This window comes from Strongylocentrotus purpuratus, unplaced genomic scaffold (genome assembly GCF_000002235.5).
Source record: "Strongylocentrotus purpuratus isolate Spur 01 unplaced genomic scaffold, Spur_5.0 spur5_scaffold_19, whole genome shotgun sequence".
Classification (NCBI taxonomy): Eukaryota; Metazoa; Echinodermata; class Echinoidea; order Camarodonta; family Strongylocentrotidae; genus Strongylocentrotus; species Strongylocentrotus purpuratus.
Genome location: NW_022145604.1, coordinates 3,544,324 through 3,566,301, shown reverse-complemented (window position 1 = coordinate 3,566,301; position 21,978 = coordinate 3,544,324). Strand labels below are relative to the sequence as shown.

Genomic DNA, 21,978 nt, shown 5'->3' with positions numbered 1-21,978 from the left:
GGTAAGACTGTATCACACTATCTAGATTCTAAAGTGCTAACTAATTTGCTACTTACCATTTTGAAGTCCTTCTCCTTCTGCTACGTTCTGAGAATTTTCTAACATGTACATTACCTGTGTTTTCTCGATTCATATGAGCAGGGATTATATCTCGGGTGCATGTATGATTAAAACCCTTTTTAGAAATAAGTGAATTTTTATTAACATATTGGTACATCTAGCGAATTAGGAGGGGGAGGACCCTCAAGATACGTTTAAAAGTTGCCAATTTGTGTTTGATCGATCCCACGATCAAAAATTCATAACTTAAACAGAGACTTTAATCGGAATTTATTAAATTTTCCCGCTGCACCCGAAACGTTTTACACGTCTTTGCTTTCAGTAATGTTAACACGTCGATCTCTGCTCGAATCTGTTTATTTCTAGTAACATCAGGCCGGAATTCCCCTTTAATTTCGAGATACTTCTTCCATATGAAATTAATATTTGGTGCTGTTGTTCTGATTAATTATATTTCACTAAATGCTGATGAGTTTATTTTACTCTTTTTAAAGCAGATGTTGACCCATATAAACAGGCTGGATTGAAACCCTTTCTATCCGTTGCTATACGCCTATAGCATATACTCCCTGCATTTCTAAGAAGGACTACTACACTTTACTTCTTCAAAAAACTTCCGAAATCATACCTCTACAATTTATTCTTGTTATTTTGTTGATTGGATACGGAACAGCGCCTTGTATACACTGGAAATGTGCTATATAAATCCACTTATTATTATCATTATTGTTATCATTATAAATATTATTATTATTATCATTATTATTATTATATTACAAATACTTGTATCGAATTACCACATCAGATTTTATAATTTTAATCCCAGTATCATGAACGGAATGAAAATGAAGAAGAGTTTTGGAAAAACTCACTCAGTTGTCCAGCTTCTCCTTATTCTTTGGATGACATCCCTCATCCACATTGCAGTTGGGGGTAAGTACATTTGTTTTAAATGTTTACAATTGATTTGTAATGTTTTGTTGGAAACATGAATAAATTAAAATTGAAAAATTGTAGTAACATTAAATAAAAGGTATACCGGTTACGTATTTATCTGTTTATCAATGTGTATAGGCCTAGATTTTCGGGGAAATGTAAATGTTCATCTATCACTGTGTATTACACTGTCGCTAATATAGTTGGAATATTTTTGTTTTACCCCAATTTATGGAATTATTTTTAAAATAATTTAAAAATGATAGATCTAGATAATAGTGTACATAATGAGAAGCGAGTAAACAATAATATTCATCATTCTTTATGGTTTTAGATTTCTTTACTCCGAGCTTCTTATGACTCCCTGGACGTTAGAAGAGTAATATTTTGTCAAATATGTAAACCATCTTGAAATTTCGTGTTTTACTTTTTTTTAAACGCCGGAGGGCTCCTATATAGGCTAATTTTAATTAATAGGTCATACCAAAATATGGTGCTTTTATCCACCGAGTAAGGGTAATTTCATTAAGCCACCTGACTTCATGAAGTCGGGTCCAAGCAACAAATTTTGTCAATATGAAGTCGTATGTCTGCATCTCATGATAGGCCAGTCATTATATTCTGTAATGAACATAGATTGCTTCCCATATAAATTTTGTCCATACGATTTTTAGGGGAAATGCCCCCACTCTTTAAGGGGCTTCTTATTTAACCAATCCCTTGTGATCTTTCTCGTGTTTGTAATGTCCAATCATACTTTCAACCAACGAAATGTTGTGCGTGAGGTAGCTTTTGGGAGCTCTGACATATACGGCGAGGTCAAAAACTTTTTGGGGAATGAACTTTATGGTCTAGGTAACTTGTCTCAGATTCTGAAACAAAATTCTGGATTTAGCTCATGCTGCAATGATAATTATAAACCTTTAGGTCAGTCAGGAACCCCGTGAATTTTACAAGCCAATCGCCTGTCTGATTATCAAGATATTTATGATTGGAATTACAAATTTTGAAAACCGTAACTCGAAGATTTTTACTTTTTTGAGGCACTTCTTGATCATTTTGAAGCGCATTTTTTTTTTAGGACTTCACTAATATTACACCACATCACACACACTGATAACACGTAGGGCCGTGTATCTCAGATTTTACATTGTAAAACGATCCCTTTAAGTCGGTCAAATCGTATGGATAATATAGGTTTTTTTAGGAGAGTCTCCAAAATTAGTCAGTGCTTATCCAACAATCTCAAGTTGAAGGATTGATCAGAATCATCTACAGATGCGAAAGTTACTTGTTTTTCTTTTAATTTCTTGTTTTTCTTTCATTCTTAAAAAAAAAAAAATCTGACAGATTATTCAGCAACTTATCTTCCGGAAGGCGAATCACATTTCATCTCCTTTCCACACACCTCTGAAATACGGTTGTATGAAGCAACCTTGCTACAAACAAACGCCACGAATGGATTTCAAGTTGTGCTTCAAAATTTGCGAATCTATGATGATGATAGTAAAGTCCAAATAGGAACAGGTAACGACCCATCTGATATACGGTCTGTTATCACAACTATCCGTGGACATACACACGACGCTCTTGATCATGTTTATGTAGATAACAATGAGATGTGGTTTGCCGCCATAGGATCAGGGCTAGACCACGGTGTTGGTATTACTGCCATTGATTTGCTGAGTGAGTATAATTGCATCAATCGGATTATTACTGTTCAATTCCTTGTGGATTTTTTCCACTAATAAAATTACTCGAGGTAACAGAAGTTACATATAAATGGCTTTACTGTTTAATAGACAGTGACACCGCTAGATATAAAACAGGACGTGGGAAGGCTGCCCGAATACAGAAGTACATATCCCACCAACTTCAACAAACATTTTCCAACACGATTAAGAAGAGCGTATTCATCGATCTAGGTTGAAAACTACATGTACAGTTCAAGATCTGCCGACATTAATCTCTAATAAATGAGTATCCCACCTCTCGCCAATACCAACAGCCTGTAGCGTAATTATTAAGTCGGGCTCCCTTTCATTAACACGTAATAATAATATTAACACAAAAGAGCATATGCAATAGTCTATGTGTCAGATCAATTGTAACTGAAAATGCATCAGTTTATCTTAATTGTCATTATACAGAAGCAGAGATTAGGGTTATTATTATTAAAAGATTATGTTTATTATCAGAAGTAGGTGAATACTCCTAAAACACACATCGTCCTTTTTCTGTTTCAGATTTCTTTCCTTGTTTGGGATCGATCATGAACGTGTCAGTAACGTTAGTTTGCGATGGATATTACGACTGTGACAATTATGAGGATGAATCATCATGTAGTAAGTAACAGAACAGCCCCTAAGTTTCGATACTGAAATTCTTTTAGACTACATCCCCATGTTCTGACGCATTATGTTCCGCTGCCTACTATATACATGATATAGAATACAACTTAGGCAAATTTGCATAAATCCTTATTAGCACATCCCTCATTAGTTACACCAGGGGTCTGTTTCATAACACTTGTTGTGATGGACCCAATATACTTCCATGTACTTGACACGTTGTTGCAATAAAGAGAATAGCTAGGGCGTGTAACTTGATTCTTAATGCCTACTTTAATCTCTTGTGGTGTACAAACGTAGTTATGGGAATATAATTCAACAACTGTGTTGGTTACCGTACCCTGTAAACCAAACAGACAAGAAAAATATTCATAAGATCAATGTATCCACACATGGAATGTTAGATTGTAGTTTCAACTCCTGTTAAACGATTTTCACATTAATTGTGATGAGTAAGAAATAATTAAGAGTTTTCTTTAATTATATCATGCTGGTATTTCACAAAGTGTATTTTGAAATTAATGTTTTTCTTCAACTAGAGAATGAATCCAAAAAGTACTTAAAACAAAAGTATGAAACATATAAAACATGCATGTGTCCTGATCATGATTGCATAACACTATTTCCATATGAAAGACCTAACTTTAAACCTAAGCGTGTGCCTAATACCCCCTTCACATACACGGATTTTTCTTACGAGTCCTTACGGATCGCACAAATTCACGGATCTTTCACGGATCCTTACGATTTGGCCACGTTTACGACCGGTTTAAGAGTTATTACGAGCTGTTTGCGGTTTTATTACGATGTATTTACGGCAACAGTACACGATTTGTTACGAGTTGTCACGGATAACTACGAGCAACGGTGTAAAAGAGAATATATATATATATATATATATATTTTTAGTCTAAAAAAAAAATCGCAACGACTCAGCCAGCGGCTGAATAAGCGGGGGGGGGGGGGGGGGGGGGGGGGGGGAGGGGGGCTGATAAGAGGACACTTTTTTTTGTTTTTGTTAAAAAAAAAAATCGCAACGACTCAGCCAGCCGCTGAATAAGCGGGGGGGGGGGGGGGGGGGGGGGTGGGAGGGGGGGGGATAAAAGGACACTTTTTGGTGGGGGGGGGGGGGGGGGGTTAGGTCACCTTTTTAGGTCAGCCATTTGAATATTTTTTTATTTTTTTAAATACAATTTTTAATAATTTTTTTTTGATCGGGGGGTACGCCCCTGTTTTTCAGTACATTTTGGGCGAATTTAGGGCTGATTTTAACATTTTTATTGCCGGTGGGCACGTGCCCCCTGTGCCCCCCTGGATCCGTCCACGTCTACATCAACCAAATAATAATTTCATGCTAATCTCTTTCCCTTTTCAAGCTAAAAACAAAGGCACTTTTACTTTCAACATCAAAAACCTGACAATCAACATAAAATGTGTGTGCATGAATGAATACACTCGAATCGATAAATCGCCATGCAAACTATAACATAACTGCTTCTTATCTTTCATGCTATTTGAAACATAACGAAAAATTATTCCAGAAACATACCTTTAAAGGTACTATGTCCCATTTGCAGGCCAAAAAATGAAAAAGTTAAATTCCAACTGCATTTGAAAGATAATACTAATTTAGAACTTCCCTAAAAAGGTGGGGCTTGAAAATGTCTTCAAGTGGGAAAATAACGACTTTTAGTTGTCAAATCGACTTTAGGGCTATAGAGCCCAAAAGTAAAAGTCTTGATTTTCAGACAATTGTACCGAATGGTCATACGTTTTATGCTGCGCAAAGTTTCAATCAGTTTAATCTTGGCCATCATAAGAAGTGGGTTATTGATGTAGACAAATGCTCATGTACCCTTTGCAACTCTATTCATGTATGTTATTACCAAAGAAGAAAAAGGCCAGTCATGTTGTAATATGTTATTATGACACTCAATAGTGTCTGACAGTGAAGTCTAGCAAGTAAACGGGTTTCCTTGCATAATTTGAATATGAGGACACTGCTAAAGTTTAAATTTTACAGATAGGACATACATGACATATTCATAATTCCTGCAAAGTTCTACAGCATTTGAGGTTGGCTGCAAAAGGGACATAGTACCTTTAAGTATGGGGTGAAACTTAAGGAGTTAAAATGAAATCTGGAAGTCATACCGAGTAAAACTGCTACAAACAAACTCGGACGATTAGTAAACTGCTGTGTATAAAGTCAAGTGTGCGATTTTAAAATGTTGCTACCATGTAGTTTCTTGACCAGTCGCCTAAAAAAATAACAGTCATAACAAATTACAGTTAAAACAAATCATGTTAGATAAATCATGTCATTTCATGACACTTGTTATGAAAAACTAATTCTAAATGCTATGATAAATTTGCTCTCAGCAAATCAAATGCCACGATTTCAGTAGCTTATAACAGTTATTGTAACTTGTTACTGATAACAAGTTTTACGAAATAGGGCCCGAGTACACAAATACGGAATTGTTGGAATACGGGTGCGGAAATATAAAGCCATATATTTCGCATTCTATCACATTCTTCTCCACTGTTTTATGAAATTGTGGAATTCGTTAGTTTCTTGCATTTTATGGTGAATGTTCTCCATTATTTAGAAGAGTAACTTGTTTTGTCTGTCTTGGGGACTTTTTTTTATATATTTTAATGGCTTTTTGGCTCCCAGCTTATTAGGGTATCCCATATTGTTCCAACGACTTTTCAAAACTTGGTAGAAGACAAAGACCTGAATAGTCAATCATTTCGATCATACAATTTTACCCCTCAATTGATTGAGATCATCTAGGTCATTGATAAAACGTGTGGTAGGTAGAGTGAAGCTGTCCTGTTACACTCCCCCTTTAATTGTCAGGTGGCTTAGTGTTAAATTTTAAGGATACCGTTACTCGGCGGATAAAAGCACCATATTTGGCACGAGGCTTCCTTATTTGCCACGGTCACACATTTGCGTACCTTTGCGCAATTAAACGTGCTAACTACGTACTCAATACGCAGACTAGCGCATATAGACATGCGTTGGTCCGCGCTAGTTTTACAATTTTCTAAACTATCGCAAGCAAACGCAAGCTCAAATCGCCTACGAGCGGATACGAGTGGCAACCAGTGAATGCGAGCAACAGCAAGTGGCTTAGCGCAGGTATACGAATCATACGAACCTCTTTTTTTTTTGGATTGAGCGCGTGTCACTGCCTTTAGTTGCGTTTCCTGCACGATTTAGCCCATTGCCGTTCGCATGATTGCACGTATTGTTTCGCTCTCTCGCTCTCTCTCTCTCTCTCTCTCGCACACCGCTCACAGCAACAATTAAGAACCGTAGCCTTTAAACAAGGCCACATGTACGATAGACGCCGATCGACTAAAAAGAGACTAATCGCGGAAACCCAAGTGACCGTCAGGGCGAGTAGCGCAGCCAAGTAGCCTTTAGTAATCTAGATTGGATATCTTATGTTAACCTTTGTTTCCGACTGGAATTCTTTACCGAAATGGTAGCGTCCAATCAGCGAACGTATCCTCGCATGATGTCAGCATATAGTATCCATCACACACACACATACACACACAAGCACAGTAAACTCCACGCAGTACGAACATGGTCTACTATGAACTAAGAATGACGTACGGGCTAAGACCACTAACCTCTACATGGAACGAAAACGAGTTGGACTGGTTCATTTTATATACAGGGAAAGTCCAATTATCTCACGTATGATTGTTGCATAAGTCATAAAATGCTTGCTATTTAAATATAATTTTGCATGTAATAGATTTGAATGTGATATTTTGTATCTATCATTTATATGTCCATCTCATAAGCAAGACTTATTTACGTATTTTACCTTTTCTTATATGTTTTGATAATGAACGAATCACGAACGAAGCTAACTGGGAGATGGCCGTTCTGATTGGTCAATAAATCCAAAGTAATGAATAATTCATGCAGAGTAGTAAAATCTAGATTGCAAAAGGCCTCGTGGCTAGCGCCACTCGGTCGCGCGTTCACCCCGGGTATCTAGATTCATCTCAGCCGCTGTTTGGGGTGGAAAATAGCCAGAGTCACGAGGCCTTGTGCGATTACTACTTGCTACGCGGCGAGTCTAGCTCGTACGCCGTTCGCTTTAGCTCGCAGTCGCTGTATGGTTACCGCTCGGTTTAGCTTGCTATCACTGCGATTGGGTGCAATGCACCGACCACCGTCGTTGCGCTGCATTTCGGCTATAAAAGATGTAGACTCGTCAGAAGCTAAGATGCTTATGACTAGTATGTATACACCGCCGCAGCCTGAGTGAGCTGGTATGCTGTAGAGCTAGCTGACACCGCCAGCGTATTGACTCGTACTGCTATGAGCCACAACGAACTGTAACATGGTCATATAGGCAACCGTAGGCAGTCTTTGGTACGAGCAGCATACGAACTGAAACTGCATCAGAATCTGAACCTACGAGCTAGATACGCAATAGTGTGACTGCTACCTTCAAATTTGCGGCGTATTTTTGGGCACGGCTGCGTATAGCCTCTTGTCGATGGCCCTGTCGTTGTTGGGGTCCATAAATTCTGGCGGCTTGCGTGTTGTTTCTAGCTCGTTTCGTCAACTAATGTTAGCCTATGAGCCCTCCGGAAGTTTTGAAAAAAAATCATGTCTAATGTGGTCGAGGTCGAAGTCTTCGACGTTCGCAGGACTATACACTAGACACCTCGGGTATTGGAGTGCACATGGGAATTACGTGTACGTTAACTACATCACAGTTTACGCCATAGATTACACCGTGGTTTACATCCTTAACGCTGAAGTTTACGCCATACATGTAGTTAACGCCATTTTTACAATAATGAAATACCGAGGCATTAAAACTACCTATCCTTAACCAAATACAATCTTCATCTTTACGCTGTTAGAATAACCCTAATTATTCCAAGAATAATCAAAATGCAAATGATAACTTTATATTCTACTTTCATAAAATATCTTCATATTCCTGGTATCATATAACACGTAACAACTAGATAAAAAAATGAACAGCATCCATTTTGAAATAAGTAACATTCCTTTTCTCTGTCAAGGATAATATTATATATGCAAGACTTTAATCATAAAATGATTTACACTTAGGGATTCAGGTCAAAAGAGCCTTTAAATTATTGTCACCCAGGCTTATCTTATTTCTCCATTAATTAATGTCTCTGACAATTTGCTTAATTAATTTACTGCAGAAGAGAAATAAGTAGAATTCACTTACAGTTTAACTGGTGACAAGAAAGCTTGGAAGACAGGAGCAGCCCATGTCCAGTACAGACAATTTAGGTGCAAGCTAGAAACACAAGAAACTGCCTCGCTCAGTTTCAAAAGGTGCAGCCCAAACACCTGCCGTCGCCCGACTCTTTCAGCCTAGCTGAAGCCACCGAACCCCTAGCTGGCTAACTGCTGCGGCTGCTCTAAGACATTAGTCACTCAGAGGTCTTGCCTCTCCAGATCATAAGCTTTAAGTGACCAATGTTAATTCGAACTAGGATTCCTCCCGTATAAGGAATTTCGATATATACCCAAGCTACGAAAATATTGCCTTTATCTGCTTAAGAACAAAACTTTGCAAGAAAACTATCCGAATCACCCTAATTTTAATAGAGATTATAATTCGAAACTTGCAGGAAGCCTAAGACTGTGCTGGACAAAAGGAAGGAACTCATGAATATGAATAGGCTAATAAGCTAACTCCACTTCATATCTTTGGACAATAGCAAAGACATGACTACAGGCTGAAATAGGTATGACTTGTAACAAGGCTGAACACCTGAAAACTTGATGAGAAAATGAATTAGTCTCGGGCATTTGTGTACCTGACCAGCTACATTGAGACATCTGTGGATTCTGAAATTCTCCTCTTATAGTGGAACGAGGTTTACTGTATGTAAGTGAATCGTCTTAAAGGACTGGGCATCAAGAAACAAGAAGGCAACAATACAAGACTGAAGGGTCGTTTGTTAGAATGCATCTCAGAGGAATAAGAGCAGCATGATGAGAGGCACACTGTTCCCATTTTCAAGGAAGGCATGCGAAATATGTTGAAAAAAGCTCTAAAGAATCGAGACTTTCAGAAGACGCTGTTATCCTGGCCAAAGCTGCTACAATTAAGAAGAAAAAAAATCTTTAGCCATCAAGGCTTTAAGTTTACTGGTTGCTTCCTGGGAGAATGTCAGGAAGACTCACTGCCCTCAAGGATCAATTAAGTCTCTTGTTTCCATGATCTTGAATGGTCCAAACTTAAAAGATCAAGACAAGCGTGATTCCCAGGCTTGCCTCACAATCAGCCAGGTATCATTTACAATAAAAAGAAACGGTCATCTGATACTGCTGTGAAGACCAGCAACACTCTGGAGCGTGAGCCACTCCTGCTAATCTATATTGGCATTAATGCACATGCACTGACCAGAAGCAAGAAACTCATTGATCAGTCATATCACTTTGGCGTCAGCATTCCTTATGACAGGATTATGAAGATTGAGGATTAGATCGCCACTCCTACCTGTGAACGCTATGTAAAAGATGGAGTGGTTTCTCCGGCTAGTCTCCGGAAAGGTTTGTTCACTGTTGGCGCCCTCGACAATCTTGTCCACAACCCGAGCTCAACCCCTTTCATACCATTATTCCATGGGCTGGAATCAGCCTTTTACAGTTGCCTACCAAGACCAAACCGGATGAGAGCAGAGCATCTGTTATGATACCACCTTCTGAAAATCTGGAAATCAAAAACACGCTCTTCCTGACAGCTACGCCTATGTACCAGCCATAGCTTTGAAGACAACTGCTGTTGCGGTGCCAGAAAGTTATGTGTGTCCAGTCGAGAGGTGCTTTAGATGAAGCCAGAGCAGGGGAACACAACTGAGTAGAGCATTCTCTGCCACTTCTAGAGACAATAGAACCTATCATGTCTCTAATTAACCTCGGGTAAAAGACCATCCAGCACAATAAGTACTTCTTCCTCTGTCCTATGAGAAGTCTACCACTACTGATATGATCAAACATGGCATTGATGTCGAGAGGCAAGTTTTCGAATTTCTGAACCCAGGACAAATCAAAGTCATTACATTTGACCAGCCTCTGTTTTCCCTGGCAAAGTTTGTACAGTGGCAATGGCCAGACATGCATGGTGAGAGAGTGCATGTGGTTATATACAGGTGGTCTGCACACAGAAATGGCACTCTTGAATACACTTGGGGATGTCTTAGAAAGTTCTGGCTGGACTAAAGCCCTCACAGAGGCAGAGGTAGCGTCATCTGACACGGCGGACACCCAACTCGAACTAGGCACGCCCACCAAATCACTCTCTTGACTCTGCAACATCTTCAGAGTGAAGCTTTCATGCTCAGCGAGGGCCCCAAAGATGAAGAGTCTGCCACGGCTTGGAGAAACAACTTGAGGAAGAGAAGTCCTACTTTCATGTACTGGGACCAGATTATGAGATATGAAACCCCTATTCTCATCTTCATCGGGGCTCACAGAGAGAAGAATTTCCCTTTGTATGTTGAAGTCTTGGATAAACACACACCACTGTTCTTTGCCTTGGATAATATGAACTACTCACGGTGGATGCCTGTCCACATCAGAGATATGAAGTCCTTGCCCGACAATTTCAAGAATGAGTTTCAGAATTTTCCCCACTGGGTCCTTTCCAAGAGAAGTAACAAATTCTCTGCGATCCCATTTGATCAAGCTCATGAGCAGGAGAACAAGATTGTGAAAGGTTCTGGTGAAGCTGTTGGGCTCACAGAAAACCCTGTGACTTTTCGACAATGGATGCTTTCGGGAACAGAGATGTCCAGGCTGCTGAAGAAATTTAAAGAAGAATACCTTCCTGATGATCACACAGAGATCCCGGAGAAATTTCAGCACCATGAGCAGGATCTGTCAACACTGAAGACCTTCCAGCGATACTATTAGACAAATAGGCAATCCCATTCTTAGACGATTTCTCAGGTCTAGTAACTCTTGATAGTCGCAACTGCGCGGATGAATCAGTGGTAGCCGTATTGCACACCTTGGAGGATACAGGCAGGTAACAGTACTAGAACTTTGTCGAGAATGTGCTTGATATGCGCAGCCACGCCATATTTGACCCAATCAAGAGGAATTACCTAGCACTATTCAGTAAACCTAAACGTAAGGTATAACATCTAAGCAGGGGAAGAAGATCAAAGTGCTTCAAAACAAAGTGGCACTCTTTGGCCAGCTGTACATATCTATGCACAACCGGGATGGTGACTTGGCAGAGTCCTTTACACATGAGATACAGTCCTTCCCTCCTTCCCTCTCAGATTTTAACAAGCTTCATTTGCCAAGCACGAAGCCGGACCTCATGAAATGTCTTGAGCAACCTGGTCAATCAGAGCCACTTTATACCTATGACTGCAAAGTCCTGGATGGTGCCGTCATCGCACTTGTCTGCCTAATACCAGCGTCAGCACCTTCCATGAGTATGCAGACAGGGTATTCATCCCTAATCTGGAGAAGCAGCAGCATGATGTCTCGAAGTTGGATGTTGTGTGGGACACAAACATCCCAGATAGTTTGAAAAAATCTACCTGGGAAAAGAGAGGCAAGGATGTGCGCAGGAAAGAGTCGGGTGAGATCAAACTACTAGGCAATTGGATGGACTTTCCCAGTGACCCACTCAACAAAAAAGAGCTGTTTGCCTTTTTGACTTCCAAGATTGAATATTTCAACTTTCCGCCAGCCAAAGCTGTGTATGTCACATCCGGGAAATCTGTGGCATCCATTGGTACTAGCATCCCCATGCAAAACTGCAATCATGAGGAGGCGGACACCAGAGTTGTGGTTCATGAAAACGGGGGAAAAACTATCAACATGCGTACTGTGGACACAGATTTTGTAGTAATCTTTGCTGGCACATCCCATAAACTGATTTGAACTCGACCTTTGGTTAACATCTGGATGGACTTTGGCATTGGGCAAGAAATACAGGTTTTACCACATCAACGCCATCTACTCAAGCCTAGAGCAGCAACAACCACGAGCATTACCCATGTTCCACGCATTTTCAGATTGTGACACAACCTTCTGATTTCAATGGCAAGGGCAAGAAGTCAGTTTGACAGCTAGGACCGGCAGGCCTATAGAGATGTCACACAAACATTTGTCTCTCTAGCCAATCATCCTTTCCAGATCCTGGAACGCAATGACGACTCTCTTCTAAAGCTCGAGAAACTGACTGTTATCCTGTATGACAACACCAGTTCTTTGCGCTCTGTCAACGAGACAAGAAGGAAACTCTTCTGCTATAAGAATCGAGCAATGGACAAACTGCCACCCACCAAGGATGCACGGTGCTAGTTCAGAATCATATCCAGACTTTGACCCGTAACTCCGGCGTGGATATACCTTACTAAAACATACCAAAAATCAACTAAATCTTCATCAGTTGTTCAACTAATGGTCATGATTTTAAAGTCGTATGTTTCTTACCTATTTCGTGTCAATTTTCTTTTCTTTTTTGGAGTATTTTTTCCTAAAAACGAAGACTTTATAATATACTTTCTTACAGGTTTCACGGCAAACCGCCGCGCAATACAATTGCATACCGTATAGGACCGACGGTGGGTTGCAGGCGCGTGCGCGTACGTGAAGTTAGCGACTGTGATCACAGATCCTCATTACATTCATGTAAGTAATTCACATTATGATAATGATCATCATTATTAAGGTAACATCAAGCATACTTAGAAAATTGAGAAAACTGCAATCCATTTCAGCCACATGGAATTGTCTAATCTCCGTGGTGTGAGATAGTCAGGAAAATTTAGATCGATTATTCACTTATTGGGTGATAACATTGAACTTCAGACTCGGACCAGAAAAGCACATGAACGGATCCGGGGAGGTGGGGGTCAACCCTCCCCCACCCCCCATGGATTATTATCTGTATTGCTTGAGTCGGTACGGTCGATCACACCGGGACCTCACCGTTGCCGTCGGGTCCCGGTTTCGTTTTTTGAGAACCGACGCTCCGAAAAAATGAAATATGTAAGAAATTGCAGTTTTGCACACCACTAAAATCAACCCAGCTTAAAACTTAAGTATTTAATTGTTACCAATCATATTCTAGCTCATCCTGAATCAATCCGAACTGCTGATACAAATAGTGCATGGTTGCAAAGCAGTTCGCCCCACGGGGTTGTTGTTGCCAGCTAGCTGCTAGCTAGCTACTGTACTGGCCGGGTCTCTCGGCAGGATTAATAAATCAGGTTGAAAGAAACATTAATGTTTGAATAATAAAACGGCTTTCTAAAAAGTGCTTCTTTACAACATACCGATCGAATAATTTTTAAAAGACAAAATAGATATTTTTCTTTGATTTTGAAGACCGCATGCTTCTTTTAAAAGCTGAAAATTACTTGGTAATCACAAGAAGTTTCGATACGGATAGCTGTTGCAAGGCAAGTTCAGACTAGTTTCGGGAAAATGCGCAGTGCACCTCGTTAGCAGTAATGCGTGCCAGAATGAACCCAAACAAAGACGTGATCGTAACGAGAAAAAAATCATTAAAAACTACGAGAGCACAATTGGAAAGACAACTACTCAAAATTATCGTAAGCAGAAACATAACTTGGAGGAAGAATACAATAGTTGTCCAAGAAAAGCGACATAAATAGTGATATTTAAGGAGTTACTATAGGTACAATCATTATCGGAAGGGCCAAGCTGCTGCGATATCCGAATTACAAGTGTTTAAATTGAACACGAGGCTAGAAACCAAATAAGGCCCTCTACGGTAAAAAGCAGTATAACAAAGGATTCGAGTATTTTGCAGCAGCTAGGCTCCTTGCGATAAAAATGTACCCAGTTACTCCACGATTATCACAATTTCTGTGGCATTTCTTGGGCGATTATTGAATTCTTAGTCCAAGATATGTAATTGATTATGGTAATTTTGAGCAGTAGTTGTCTTTCCAATTGTGCTCTCGTAGTTTTTAATGATTTTTTTTCGTTACGATCACGTCTTTGTTTGGGTTCGTTCTAGCACGCATTACAGCTAACGAGGCGCACTGCGCATTTTTCCGAGACTAGTCTGAACTCGCCTTGCAACAGCTATCCGTATCGACACTTTTTGTGATTACCAAGTAATTTTCAGCTTTTAAAAAAAAGCATGCGATGTTTAAAATAAGAGATAATTTTTTTTTTTGTCTTTAAAATATTATATGATCTTTATATTGTATAGAAGAATTTTTTAGAAAGCCGTTTTTATTATTCTAACATTCATATTTTTTGACCAGATTTATTCAACCTGCGTAAATCAAAATGGCGGCTCGAATGTTGGCCTTCTATTTCTGCCCCAGTTTTTTAATTTTAGAGGCACGATAATGGCGCTAAACATCGCCAATCATGGATGAAAATAATGTCAAATGGAAGAAAACACCGATCTGAGCCGAGGTGCATGTGTTGATTTATGTGATTGATAAAAAAGGTCCCTTTTAAGAGACATACTGATGATATGCGCTTTTTATAGAGGCAAGTGACAAATCCTGCGAGCTGATTTCGGGACACCGGGTCCCGATCGGTGCAACGCCGTCGGGACCCGGTTTATGAAAATCCCGACATGACTCAGGCCTAATTAATTTACTGTCTGGTTATGTGGTGAACGTTTCGAATAGGTGACTGGCTAGAAATCATACTGTGCATATAATTTTTTTAAATATTGTTTGTATTGTGTGTGTGAACAAATCTGATGGGTCTGAACCCCCCCCCTTTCTTCGAAAATTCAGAAATCCGCCCCTGAAGAGGGTTGATTTTTGTTGGAAGTTGAATAACGACGGTATTTGAAATATTTTTAAAAATGTTATGGTACTAATATATAGTCTAATTAGGGCTACCTAAAAGTCAAAAATTACGCAACCACTCCGAGCTTCTTATGACTCCCTGGACGTTAGAAGAGTAATATTTTGTCAAATATGTAAACCATCTTGAAATTTTGTGTTTTACTTTTTTTTAAACGCCGGAGGGCTCCTATATAGGCTAATTTTAATTAATAGGTCATACCAAAATATGGTGCTTTTATCCACCGAGTAAGGGTAATTTCATTAAGCCACCTGACTTCATGAAGTCGGGTCCAAGCAACAAATTTTGTCAATATGAAGTCGTATGTCTGCATCTCATGATAGGCCTGTCATTATATTCTGTAATGAACATAGATTGCTTCCCATATAAATTTTGTCCATACGATTTTGAGGGGAAATGCCCCCACTCTTTAAGGGGCGTCTCATTTAACCAATCCCTTGTGATCTTTCTCGTGTTTGTAATGTCCAATCATACTTTCAACCAACTAAATGTTGGGCGTGAGGTAGCTTTTGGGAGCTCTGACATATACGGCGAGGTCAAAAACTTTTTGGGGAATGAACTTTATGGTCTAGGTAACTTGTCTCAGATTCTGAAACAAAATTCTGGATTTAGCTCATGCTGCAATGATAATTATAAACCTTTAGGTCAGTCAGGAACCCCGTGAATTTTACAAGCCAATCGCCTGTCTGATTATCAAGATATTATGATTGGAATTACAAATTTTGAAAACCGTAACTCGAAGATTTTTACTTTTTTGAGACACTTCTTGATCATTTTGAAGCGCATTTTTTTTTAGGACTTCACTAATATTACACCATATCACACACACTGATAACACGTAGGGCCGTGTATCTCAGATTTTACATTGTAAAACGATCCCTTTAAGTCGGTCAAATCGTATGGATAATATAGGTTTTTTTTAGGAGAGTCTCCAAAATTAGTCAGTGCTTATCCAACAATCTATAGTTGAAGGATTGATCAGAATCATCGATGCGAAAGTTACTTGTTTTTCTTTTAATTTCTTGTTTTTCTTTCATTCTTAAAAAAAAAAAATCTGACAGATTATTCAGCAACTTATCTTCCGGAAGGCGAATCACATTTCATCTCCTTACCAGACACCTCTGAAATACGGTTGTATGAAGCAACCTTGCTACAAACAAACGCCTCGAATGGATTTCGAGTTGTGTTTCAAAATGTGCGACTCTCTGATGATAGTATAGTCCAAATAGGAACAGGTAACGACCCATCTGATATACAGTCTGTTATCACAACTATCCATGGATATACACACTACGCTCCTGATCATGTTTATGTAGATAACAATGAGATGTGGTTTGCCGCCATAGGACCAGGGCAAGACAGTTATTTCCGAATGGGTGTTGGTATTGCTGCCATTGATTTGCTGAGTGAGTATAATTGCATCAATCGGATTATTACTGTTCAATTCCTTGTGGATTTTTTCCACTAATAAAATTACTCGAGGTAACAGAAGTTACATATAATGGCTTTACTGTTTAATAGACAGTGACACCGTTAGATATAAAACAGGACGTGGGAAGGCTGCCCGATACAGAAGTACATATCCCACCAACTTTAACAAACATTTTCCAACACGATTAAGAAGAGCGTATTCATCGATCTAGGTTGAAAACTACATGTACAGTTCAAGATCTGCCGACATTAATCTCTAATAAATGAGTATCCCACCTCTCGCCAATACCAACAGCCTGTAGCGTAATTATTAAGTCGGGCTCCCTTTCATTAACACGTAATAATAGTATTAACACAAAAGAGCATACATGTATGCAATGGTCTATGTGTCAGATCAATTGTAACTGAAAATGCATCAGTTTATCTTAATTGTCATTATACAGAAGCAGAGATTAGGGTTATTAATATTAAAAGATTATGTTTATTATCAGAAGTAGGTAAATACTCCTAAAACACACATCGTCCTTTTTCTGTTTCAGATTTCTTTCCTTGTTTGGGATCGATCATGAACGTGTCAGTAACGTTAGTTTGCGATGGATATTACGACTGTGACAATTATGAGGATGAATCATCATGTAGTAAGTAACAGAATACCTCCTATGTTTTGATACTGAAATTCATTCTGACTGTATCCCCGTGTTCTGACGCATTATGTTTAGCTGCCTACTGTATACATGATATAGAACACAACTTAGGCAAATTTGCAGAAATCCCAATTAGCATATCCCCTAATTAGTTATACTTGTCACAATGTGACTGGGATTTCTTTTTTAGACAGAGAATGTAATGGACAGGTGTTAGATGAATAGATGTTGTTGGTAGCAATTTACTAGGTCAACTAACTTGGATTTACTAGGTCAACTAACTTGGGTCTCTAGTAGAGCAGGTGTCTGTCTTTGTCTGTGTGTGGGGAAAGGATGAGGAGAATGTTAATAGGAAAGTTTTGTATAGAGGATTCAGTAAAAGGAATTTGGATGGACAGTTTTGGCATGAGAGGAATACAAAGAATGTTAAAGAGGTTACTATTGAGAGAGCCAACGTGGATTAGAGATTTAGGGTAGTTTAATCAGATTGCACATGAGATCTCGAGAGGAGCAGACCTTTCAGAATTTGGTCTGATTTTGGGAGTAAATGAGGGGTGTTGGCCACGAAGGTAAATGTTACAGCCACAGGCTATAAGCATGCTGTTGCTGGCATAGACTTTCCCTATACTATGGGACCAGGCAAGAACCAGGCAGCACAGGCCGACGTGGTAGAAGCCTCATCAGCCCTCGCCTCAACTTGAATCATCATTTGAACATCTGAACTGTAAGTTACAGAAATAAATGTATTACCTTATTTGTAATTATCTGGAAGGAAGGTTAATTTCATACATTTCATAAAGAGAAAGATATTTTCTATGTACTACGAGATAATGGATTTTTGTGTTTTATCTTGCTTGTTGAATAAGGAAGACTTAACCTTGATTATTTTGTTTGCTTAGAATTATGAGGTTTAAGAAATTGTATTGCACTGAAAAGTTATATATGTATAACTATATGTAAAGACATAGGTGTTATTCTATAATTTCTAGGTGAAAGATACCGTACATGGTCATTTATAAATGTCGCCTATTTTAGTGGTTTATGTCAGTGAAGCCAAGCTCTAGAGATTGTAAATGATTGTTGTAAATTGTTAGGATTTACATCGCTATAGCTATCGTGTTTATTTTTGTAGATGGTTGGCTATTTGGTTTCCATTTAATTCTTTTAGGGACAAGCTGGGCTCGTAGCCATAACCCTAGGCACCATCAGTGAATGGACATGTGTTCGTAGTCGACACGCTCAGGCAACCTACTCGCGTCAAGTCGTTGAGTCAACACCCAGTGCTGTCGTACACCGGTCAGGCTTAGCAGGTCATGCATCATATCGCACCGGGTTACAACATACACCAGAGTATTTCGTTCCGCCTATTCAGAAACAGGAAGAGGTGGTATTTAAGAACTCTAAATCGGGACTCTCTAACCCACAACAGTATACTTTTTATATAAAGACCGGGCTAGAGACGGTGGGTGATTAACTATGTTATACCTCGAAGGATGACCTGGTCATCAGGTAATCTATTTTCCTTTGGAAATATGGAGAATTATATTGTGATATAATTGAGTACCGATAAGACGACATAAACAGTGATAGGATATACTCCTATCTAAGTTCACAGTGATTCTGAAACATTTTATTTTTGTCAACTGTTTGCATGTTTAATTATATTGAGCCGATGGCTCTTAAATAAACTGTTTGTACCCTATATTCTTACTCTTGAAATTGCTTGATTTTCTTGTGATACATACTCATTTCATCAGAACCTAATTTATCGTCAGACCATAATAATTTTCAGTATTTAAATCTGACAATACTAGGGGTCGGTTTCATAAAACCTGTTTTTTAATTTGATTTGATTTATTTATTTCTGTTTGATTTTCTTTTTCTTTTGCATTTTTACAAATATATAACAAACAAACATTGCAAATTTACACATGACAAAAGACGAGTATGTAGAATAAAGTAAGGCTGGCTGTAACTAATCGAAAGCATCAAACAGGAGGGTTGATAAAGTAAGCAAAGCTTGATAGTATGACTTCCCTTAAAGGATACATAATAATACAAATATGGAGGAAAAAATATTTGTAAAAGGGGAAAACGACAGAAAAAAAGAAGAAACAAAGAAAGAGGGGATGCACATCAAGATTCACAGATGTATGTGGTAGTTGGATTTCAATTTGATATATAAAGATAAATAAGAAGACGCACATTTGAATACTGAGTGGCCAACTTTGGATATAATAGAATGATACCCCATTCACAGTGGTTTTGAAATTTGTAGCGGCGTTGTAGCGGAGCGGCGACACCGCCATAACACCGCTACAAATGCATTCACAGTAGAAAAGTTATCCCGCTGCAGCAGCGGGATAAATATCATGTACCCATTCACGCTGCAGCGGGTGATTTTTATTACCTCCGTAACAAACACGTGTATGCATGGCTCATGACCCGCGAGTGACCCCGATATGACCGGAAATACTTCAGCGCGGGGTTCTCGATTGCTTGAAATTGCGCGCGCTAGCTGTACTTTACACACTCGATCATATTACTTTTTAAAAAACTAGCATTTTTAATTGCTTCCAGTCAGAATATTTTAATTTTTTGAAGTGTGAAATATTTTTATTTGGATAATTATAATATCTACATAATAATAAAATCAATTTGAATCCACTGGTTACTTTATTTCTATTTCACTTTATGTTCCCCATTGCTGGAGAAAAGAGGTCAGTGATAGGTAAGTAAACAAATCACACGTGTTTGTCGCGGTGTTATAGCGGAGAGCCTTCACACTGAGTAAACACCGCGACAGCAGCGGGACTGTCCCGCTGCTGTAGCTAGGCGAACCTAGCGATAGTTTGTCGCGGCGTTATCGCGAGGCGGTGTTATCCCGCGATAGTTTATAACGGGTCCGAGCCTTCACACTGAAGACAACACCGCGACAGCAGCGGGACAGTCCCGCTGCTGTCGCGGTGTTTGAGGCCACTGTGAATGGGGTATGAGAAGACTCGCGAGGTTCGGACAATATGAATGTGAATGTGAGATCAGCGAGCTGGTTTAAAAACCTGGGCCTGCGAGTCGGAGCCTTGAAATGTTTGTATACAAAAGAGTGTTTATAATACCCCATTCACAGTGGTTTTGAAATTTGTAGCGGCGTTGTAGCGGAGCGGCGACACCGCCATAACACCGCTACAAATGCATTCACAGTAGAAAAGTTATCCCGCTGCAGCAGCGGGATAAATATCATGTACCCATTCACGCTGCAGCGGGTGATTTTTATTACCTCCGTAACAAACACGGGTATGCATGGCTCATGACCCGCGAGTGACCCCGATATGACCGGAAATACTTCAGCGCGGGGTTTTCGATGGCTTGAAATTGCGCGCGCTAGCTGTACTTTACACACTTTTCTTTACTTTTTAAAAAACTAGCATTTTTATTGCTTCCAGTCAGAATATTTTAATTTTTTGAAGTGTGAAATATTTTTATTTGGATAATTATAATATCTACATAATAATAAAATCAATTTGAATCCACTGGTTACTTTATTTCTATTTCACTTTATGTTCCCCATTGCTGGAGAAAAGAGGTCAGTGATAGGTAAGTAAACAAATCACACGTGTTTGTCTCGGTGTTATAGCGGAGAGCCTTCACACTGAGTAAACACCGCGACAGCAGCGGGACTGTCCCGCTGCTGTAGCTAGGCGAACCTAGCGATAGTTTGTCGCGGCGTTATCGCGAGGCGGTGTTATCCCGCGATAGTTTATAACGGGTCCGAGCCTTCACACTGAAGACAACACCGCGACAGCAGCGGGACAGTCCCGCTGCTGTCGCGGTGTTTGAGGCCACTGTGAATGGGGTATTAGTCTGTACCCCAAGTAGGCCACTCTTTATTCATACGTGTATTCATACCAGGTCATGGATGGTTATAATCAACGTTTCAATGAATGGAGGCAAAAAAGTAAGAGTACAGAAAATTATCGAGTTTTGTAACGAAACAAGGAGAACTTATTTTGATGGTGGATTTAAAGATAATGAGCAATAAGAAACTGTTTCACCGCTCTTTTAAAAGATAGCATTGTATCCATCGTTTTTATTTCAGGGGGTAGTGCATGCCAGGTATCAGGTTCAGAATGTCTAATTGAGTTTTGAGCTAAGGCTGTTTTGGCGTTAAATAGGTGATATTCATTGGAATGCCTGGTTGGGTAGGAATGAAAATGAAAATTATGTTGGAATAAAATGACTAGTGATGGGGGTAGAATGCCGGATTTAAGCCGAAACATGAACAGAGATTTTGCATGTAGTGTATATCACTTACTTTTTAGAGTTTTTAATGTGGCAAATAAAGGGTCAGTGTGGTCGCGATAACCTGCATCGGTACAAACTCGAATTGCTTTTTTCTGTAACATTAATTTACGATTAGTATTGCACTTATGAGTAGCCCATATGATATTGCAGTAAGAAATATATGATAAAACCAGTGTATTATATAGCATATTAAGCACATGTTTTGGCAACAAATATTTTAGCTTAAACAGTATACCATTATTGCGAGAAATATGGGTAGTTCACATGATCATTCCAGTTACATTTGTCATTCATATATACACCTAAGAATTTCGTTCATGACTTTTTTCTATCGGAACATTGTCGACAAGCAGCTCAAAATTATAAATATTGTGATTTCTTGAGTTTCTAAAGT

The 21,978-nt window shown here is 39.2% G+C and overlaps 1 protein-coding gene across 3 annotated transcripts in view; it reads left to right on the top strand.

The window, feature by feature from the left end:
- Positions 1–900: 900 nt before the first annotated feature.
- LOC100888963 overlaps positions 901–21,978 on the top strand; it is a 76,987-nt gene continuing 55,909 nt past the window's right edge. For all 3 annotated transcript variants that reach the window (XM_030990049.1, XM_030990048.1, XM_030990047.1), the window contains exons 1-5: positions 901–993; positions 2,347–2,682; positions 3,243–3,341; positions 16,269–16,613; positions 17,178–17,276. In XM_030990049.1, coding sequence (XP_030845909.1) covers positions 906–993; positions 2,347–2,682; positions 3,243–3,341; positions 16,269–16,613; positions 17,178–17,276 — 967 coding nt within the window. In that variant the 5' untranslated portion in view covers positions 901–905. The remainder of the gene's footprint in view (positions 994–2,346; positions 2,683–3,242; positions 3,342–16,268; positions 16,614–17,177; positions 17,277–21,978) is intronic.